This window comes from Colobus angolensis, unplaced genomic scaffold (assembly GCF_000951035.1).
Source record: "Colobus angolensis palliatus isolate OR3802 unplaced genomic scaffold, Cang.pa_1.0 Scaffold73, whole genome shotgun sequence".
NCBI lineage: Eukaryota > Metazoa > Chordata > Mammalia > Primates > Cercopithecidae > Colobus > Colobus angolensis.
In genome coordinates this window covers 11,752,844-11,761,202 of record NW_012121043.1, presented here as the reverse complement: position 1 = coordinate 11,761,202, position 8,359 = coordinate 11,752,844, and the positions used below count along the sequence as shown (strand labels likewise).

General features: G+C 37.7%; 1 protein-coding gene across 1 annotated transcript; it reads right to left on the bottom strand.

Annotated features, from left to right (window-relative positions):
- Positions 1-6,898: 6,898 nt before the first annotated feature.
- LOC105501620 (olfactory receptor 5H14-like) lies at positions 6,899-7,828 on the bottom strand. Its single transcript, XM_011927625.1, has one exon. It carries the CDS (start codon positions 7,826-7,828, stop codon positions 6,899-6,901), a length of 930 nt encoding a protein of 309 aa, XP_011783015.1.
- Between the last annotated feature and the right edge of the window lie 531 nt (positions 7,829-8,359).

Sequence of the window (8,359 nt, the reverse complement as noted above, 5' to 3'; positions counted from 1 at the left end):
AGGGTAGCTGCTAAGTGGCCATCAACTGGACTGCGTTTTCATCTTTACCTGGGGTAGTTTCCCGTAGCTTGTCATAATTAACGGCTTTGTATGCTGCCTTTTTGAGCCCCTCGACTAGACAGGAGACCATGTAATCTCACCTAGCTATACCTGGGGAGTCCGTCTGGTATTGCCAATGGGGATCCTCTTGGGGAACTGCCCTGGTGCCCTCTTGGAGGCCTGGCTCCTGAAGCCAGCAGGTGTCTGCGTAGGACTGGGCTAGAAAATAAACTCTTTCTCATTCATCTGGGGAGAGGGTAGAGGTCAGGATGACATTTAAGTCACTCCAGGTTAAATTGTAGAACTGAGTTAGATATTAGAATTCCTGTATATATTTAGTGGGGTCTGATGAGAAAGAGCCTAAATGCTGGCTGATATGGGAAAGCTCCGATAGAGAGAAAGGACATACACCCTGACTATTCCTTGAGCTCTAGTCACCTCTCTAAGAGGAAATTGTTGGGCAGGTTGCAGGCAGCTAGTCATGGAATGAAACTGTAAGCCAGAGGGAGTGTGAGGAGAGGAGGTAATAGAAGGGTTATAGGGTGGTGGAGTGGAGGTTACAGAAGAATTGGCACCCGATTCAACCTGGCAAGGAGCAGCCGGGGGAGGAAGAGAGAGGTCAGAGGGGTCAGTGGAAAAGGAGGATTCAGAAGACTCTGAGCTTGGGGTGGAGACTGAAGGCGCGACTGGGAGAGAAAGAAGGAAAATCTGGGAGGAGTTGCACTGGGAGCAGAGACTAGGGAGGGAATGAAGTGTAAAAAGTGCCTGGACATAAGGCACCTCAGATCATTTGTCCAATTTTCAACAAAAATTATTTAGGTCTTGTAGGATATGTAAATTCGAAGTGCCATTATCTGGCCACTTGGAACTATTGTCAAGTTTGTATTGGGGTCAAGTAATATTACAGAAGAAAATAAGACATTTAGGTTTTAAATCATGTGTTAGTTGAAGGGGTTTTAGGTTTTTAAGAACACAGGCTAAGGTGGGAGAGAGGAATGGATGGCAGAAGGTTGCCCATAGTGGAGAAAGTAAGTTTAAAGAGGAACGTAGAGACACAGAGAAATGGAGGTGGGCAGCTACCAGCCTTCCAGTAGGCACCCCTGACTGAGTCCTGGGCTGTAATGTGGGTGAGCAGTCAAAGCAGTCATCTGTGCAATTGATCTGCCACCAAGGGAATGTGGGTGAATGACGATGGCAGGCGTCCCTGCGGTGATCAGACACCAAGGGAAGACTGTCTTCCCAAGTCCTTGACCGAGGTCGGAGTTTTTGAATGCACGGATAAAGTGTGTCTCCTTTTTGTCTCTACCAGGAAGGGAGAGAAACTGAAATTGAAAGGAGAGAGATTGAAGGGAGACGAGAGAGGTTAGGTAGAGAGCGAAAAACTGCTTACCCAATTGCGAAAAACCACCTACTGATTTGAAATCAGTGAGATGGTCCTTGGGCCGGCTGCTCTGGTGACCCGAGGTCACAGGTGGATCTCCTCACGGTGGGAGTGTGAGGACAGGGGACTGGTCTCCCATAGGACTTCTTTTGTCCCAGGTCTTTGGCACCAAATGTTATGTGTGTCTGTATAAGAGACCACCTGAGCAGGCTTAGTGCGAGCAACAAGGCTGTTTATTCACTTGGGTGTAAGTGTGCTGACTCCGGGAAAGGAGTCGTCGAAGGGTGGTGAGATTATCATTGGTCTTACAGGTTGGGGGTAGGCAGTAGAGCCAGGAGCAATCTTTTGCTGTCAGGGGATGGATGTTACAAACTACATTCTCAAGGGCCGGGAGGATGATACAAAGTACATTCACGAGGGCCGGGGAGGGTGTACTGTCACAAGGGCTGGGAGGAGTATTACAAAGTAAATTCACAAAGATGGGGAATATCACAAAGTACATTATCACAAGGGCAAGGGAATGTCATGATGGCCTGACTATGGTGCGGCCAGCTCAGAGGACCTTACACTTTCACTTCCCTCATTAGCTGTGTTCTTAGATATTTTATTCTTTTTGTGGCAATTGTGAATGCGATTGCATTCCTGATTTGGCTCTTGGCTTGACTGTTGATGTATAGAAATGTTAGTGATTTTTGTGGGTGTATAAATATACACACCTACTATATGCCCACAGATGTTAAAAATAAAAAATTTAAAATAAAAATTTAAGTAAAAGGATGTAAGGACAATAAAATTTATAAAGTTTTTCAACATAATTGTGTTTTATAATGTGCCTGCATAAAAATATCTTCCCAAATCTCTATGGTAATTTATACCCTTAGAGGTTCACAAAGCTAAATTAAATAATCAACATTCATTGAATATCTGACTGATTTCCAAATAAGACAAAATGTTAAAACATTAATTTCTGAAAATAGGCTAATCTGCTTTGGGCTTCCTGTTACATAGGAAATAAAAATATTTGAGGTCACTAGCAAACATGTTTCATTGTTACATTGAGAAATTGTGCTGTGAAGAAACACATACTTCTACAAATTATAAAACAGTATATTCATAGGTTTCCCCATCTACAGATTTTGGATGTGATATGTGCTAGGCAATCACTTATAGCCAAGAAAATAAAGCTGCTGAGAATTGAGAATTCTAGTTAATATGTGGTAATTAAAACTTCTAAACAGCATAAGAGAAATAAGTCTGTATGCAAAGTATCCAAGTAAAGTAAGAAATGTTATTGATAAGAAAACCACCAGATAAGAGGACATATATTTAAAAACAAAAAGTGGAGTAATTTTGTCTAGCTTGGATGGTACCTAAAAGTTGTTTCAGAATGGATGATGGAGGACAAAAACCAAATGGATAGAGAGAGTTGGAAGAGAAAGAGAATATTTTGCAGTTAAGTTGCCAGAATTCAAGTTATTATGAATGTTTAAAATGAGTCTTACTATTAAAACTAAACTAATCAAAAACTATAATTTATTCTTCTTAATTAAAATGCCAAGGTTTTAACAACGTGTTGGTCTGCTCTTGTTAGACGCTGGTTAAGTTTTCTCATGACCCTTTAAGTACATGACCTGTGAAATGGAAAGATTGTATGCTTTATCAAGATAATGTTCTGTGATCCATATTGTCTTTAGCTTGTATTTGATTCCTTAAGAAAACTGTTTTCTCAATATTAAAAGACCTAACTTTTTTTTTACAATAACATCACTTTTTCTATTTGCTTTGAAATCTTTTGTCATTTTAGTATTCTTTCACAATGACCAGTGCCTGTATTTAGTCAAGTATTTAAATCATTTGATATTTTTAACAAACTTCCCAAAATAAAACTGTAAATTAAATCTTTTTTGACCTCAATTAACTTTGGGATTTCCCAGATGAGTCTCTAGAATGTTGAATGAGAATTTGCATTATCTGTTACAAAAAGAGAGATGTTAAGCTAATGAGGCTTATATAATATGTGAAATTGAGAAATATTGTCCAATTAAAGCAATCAAGGGAACAAAGAATGTGAGAACTCATCCATTATCATGAGAATGGCATTACCATTCATTAGGAATTCCAGCCCTTGACCTACACACCTCCAATCTGTTTCACTTTCAATATTTGATTCAGATTTCAACATGAGATTTGAGTGGGTCCATCAAATCAAACTACAGAAAATTTCTCAAGAAAAACTGGCCTGATATCTGCTCACACCTTTCCAGCCTTACTGCCTGAGAGGAAGGTCACTTTCTTGAAGGCCCAGGAAACTGAAAAATCTTTTTAGGACCTCTTCCGAGTAGAAGGGATTTTCCCTAAATCTATGCATATTGCAGGTCAAGACAGATGGTATGTCCTTGTATGACATCATAGCCTGGAGTGGCTTTTAAAGTCTAATATGAGATTATTCATTAAAGGTCCTAACTTGACCAAATTAAAAAGAGATGATCAGTCACATTTTCACTGCACTTACGTAAATACTCAGTTGAAGTTTAATGAGAGTAGACTTATTTTGTAAAGAAATTAGTCTTTCTGGCCGGGCGCGGTGGCTCAAGCCTGTAATCCCAGCACTTTGGGAGGCAGAGACGGGCGAATCACGAGGTCAGGAGATAGAGAACATCTTGGCTAACACGGAGAAACCCCATCTCTACTAAAAAATACAAAAAACTAGCCGGGCGAGGTGGCGGGTGCCTGTAGTCCCAGCTACTCGGGAGACTGAGGCAGGAGAATGGCGGGAACTCGGGAGGCGGAGCTTGCAGTGAGCTGAGATCTGGCCACTGCACTCCAGCCTGGGAGACAGAGCCAGACTCCATTTCAAAAAAAAAAAAAAAAAAGAAAGAAAGAAAGAAATTAGTCTTTCTATAATTTTGTTTGGTAAAACTGAAGGAAACTGTAGAGGACAAAATAATGTTTCGGTAGAAAAGTATAGTGCACCCATTGTTAAATTCTTGTTCTGTCCATTGTCTTTGAGGTTTTATTATCTCCCTATAAATTGCCCTATTCCTGAAGCCCTACAAGCTAGGGCTGGGCAACTTGATGTAAACTACAGAGGACAATCTTCATGAATGTAGCTGACTTGGCTGCTCAGGTAGTTGACCGAAGTATCCAATGACATAAACAGAGACATTCAGACTGTAAACTAGAAAAACTATCATATTGCAACTGCCACTTTATTTCATCATCTAAAGATGCTTTGAGCTTAAATCTAAAAGTCTTCTCAAATAACTGCCCTCAGCGCTCAGATACTAAGCTTATAGATTGTTATAACCATTGATCTTTTGTTTTTATTTGGTTTGTTTCAGTTGGTTTGGTTCATGGACACTTTGGCTATGGAGAATACCCCCACTCTCTTGGGACTGTCATTGTGACTGTTATCATTGTAATCTTCCTAGTGTGCTGTAGTCTCTCAAGAGTCTTCAGTGTGAGTTCATAGTCATCACAATATGCCAGGTTTCCTCACTGTGATTAGAATGACAGCAACAAAGAAAAAGTAGTAAAAGAAACACTTCTGCAAGAGACCAGACATTATGACATGAGTTCCATGTTGACACAAAGATAAACCAGCTGTGCTTGTCACAGAAAGTGCCCTGTGTGCCTAAGTTTCAGTCAATATCCCGTAATTGGGAGCCTAACCAAAAGGGAAAAAAATAATTAAAATAGTTAAATAAAAGGATATTGTGCTGAGGTGGGTCCAGCAAAGTGGGTTCCTGCCTATGCAAACAGAAATCCAACTTAGTGTAAATGATAAAACAAAAATTAACTTAAAACAGCCACCAACTCACCTCTAACTATTAACATTTCACTGGAATAATCCAAATCATGCCACTGCTTCACTTTAGCCAATAGAATATTTCTTTTTGCCTTACTTTTTCATTTACCCTATAACTGCCTTTTTCTCTTCTCTTTCCTCTTCAGGAAAGCGCCAAAGCACCTGCAGTCTGGTCAAGCCAAATAAATCAGTCACCTCAAATAAACTCTGAATTCTAATGCCACAACTTTATACATGTGTATATGTACATATATTAGATGACTATACATACACATAAAAAATGTATATATACACATATAGACATATAGATACCTAAACCATATATGCATATAATTAGGTAGCAATGAAAATCCAACAAAAAGAAACTGAAGAGCTACATAAATATTAGAGTTCTGTTAGCAAAAAACCAATCTGATGGCAATGTTAAGGGAGTGAATGAGTGCTAGAAGAATGGAGAAAATAAGTAACCAGAGATTTGCAAAACAATCCATGAGTAGTTTTTAGGTAAAGGCCTCATGGTATCAGTGAGAAATTAAATGAAATTTCAGTGATAAAAGATGAAGGGCAGAGTGGACTGCTACATGGATGACTCAAGTACTTCAAGAGTATGAGGTTTGAAGAAGGCTAAGAAGCAAGGACTTTTTGAGGTAGAAATATGCAAACTTCCTCATTTTCATGGTTTTTCCCTCCATTCACTAGGCACTATGATGTCAGATCATCTTATCGTTATTTGAACTTTGGTAATACGAATTTAGAGTCTCTGGTTGTCAATAAAACATTCCAATAATCTTGCAACATCACTGAATATTAAAAATCTCATAGCTTCACTTTTTTTCTGGGAAGATTAAGATCATTTTGTTCTTATTATGCCACTTACCTTTTCTTCTCAATGCATATTTCAACTTAGTTCTTCTATTTCATCTTTTAGTTTTCTGAATTAAGGGATCTTTTCAGATTATCTAAATACATACAGTCACAGCTGGAAAAGGCATTAGAAACCATTGAAGAAAGTTAGAGGCAATTTACCTCTTCTTACTTTTGCAGGCACGCTACATGAAGAGCACCCTTTTAGGCTTTGGCAATATCTTCACTGTTAACTCCCTTCTCAGTTTTTCTCCTCATTGCATTTCCGTTTTTGTTTATTTCTTTACCTGATATGTGAGTTGATTTTCTACAAGAAGTAGAATTCATTCTTTCCCAATGAAGTGGAATAAAAGATCTCTTGATGGCTAGCAAAATGATTGGGATTTACATCTGTTCATCAAAATACAAATCTACCTTCACAATGGAGTTAAATGTGTTGAGTGTCTCAGATAATATAGTTGTATTAGCATCAAAATCATCATACTCAAGTCCTTATCAGATGACATAGACTATCTTAGCATTTAATGCATTTATAAAGCCACATTGAATAACATACAACATTGTAAAATATTTTTATTTGCTTTCTGCTGACATTATTTGATTATGATATGAACATGACTAAACATTTGTAAATGCTATTGAATAACACTAGGAGTATATTTATTAGTTTACTAGATACTAACACCTTAGGTCCTTGAAGTGCTAGGACATTGCAAAATCCTTGAATGCTGGTAAAACATAGATACCTTTAAACTGCACAATCTTGGGAAAATTTTAGTAAACAGAGAACAGAGATTGTATGAGATCTAAACATTTCTTTTGACCATTTTTGTGAATGAATCTATTACTTGCTTGTTTCTCAGGCTGTAGATCATGGGATTTAATAAAGGAACTATGACAGTGTAAAATAGAGACTCCATCATATCTTGGTCATCAGCCTGTGGGGAAGCAGAGCCCACATACATGACGGCGAGGGGCCCATAGTATAAAGATACAGATAGGAGATGAGCTCCACAGGTGGAGACAGCTTTTTGCATCCCTTTGACAGACTTATTTTTTAAGATTATAAGGAGGACAAGTGTATAAGATATAAGAATAGTTCCAATAGTAAAAACTTGAATTGAACCTGCAAAAATAAAAACCATTAGAAAGTTAATAGAAGAATCAGTACAGGAAATCTTTAATAATGGGATAATGTCACAGTAAAAGTGTTGTATTATGTTGGAATTACAGAAGGTTAATCTGAATAAAAAAATTTCATGGATTAAAGCATGAAGAAGGCCACCTAGAAATGACAAAACTAACAGCTGGATGCATAGTCCATTGGCCATAATGACTGGATAAAGTAAAGGTTTGCATATGGCTACATAGCGATCATATGCCATTGTTGCCAAGAGAAAACATTCTGTGGTTACACCAATTGCAAAGGAAAAAAATTGTATCTTGCATTCAGAGAGAGATATGATCTTACTCTTAGCTAAGAAGTTGATCAGCATCTTCGGAGTCACTGTGGATGATAACCAAGCATCCACAAAGGCCAAACTCCCAAGGAATAAATACATTGGGATATGAAGGTGAGGGTCTTTCCAGATGATGACAATTAGACCAAGATTCCCCATGACGGTGATGAGATATATGACCAAGAATGCCAGGAACAGGGGTATTTTCCACTGTGGTTGATATAAAAATCCTGTGAGAACAAACTCTGTCAGCAATGTTGCATTTTCCTCTTCCATGTCCTCACTGCATGTCCTCTAAAAAATGAAATAAATGTAAAGGAACATTTGCAACGGAATTGTGAGTTGAAACTGGGGAAGAAGTGTTGAAATAAACTATGTAATTATCAGAGCCCTCTTAATTTTTTTTTCTCAACACTCGAATTGATGCACCCTATATTTGAGCATTTAAATACATGGAAAAAATAATACATTTTGGTTTGAAAATTGTGTAGGAATTAACAGATTGAGATTTAAAAAGATGCATCATCTAAATGTACTAAATTTTTGTGGACTCTACTGAATGTAATAGGAAAATCTTCTGTCTCGGACATGGATGTAGGGTGAAGGAAAAAAGATATTTGAAAGGCCTGTGTTAAAAATGGAATGAATGTAATGTGGAGAATCTCAAACTTTATTCTTCACATAATAAACATGCGCCAAATATTTTAAAATGGGAAATGGCATAATATATAATATATATAATTATATATACCTATATGTATATATATTATTATATATACCTATATAGGGAGAATATATATATATTAT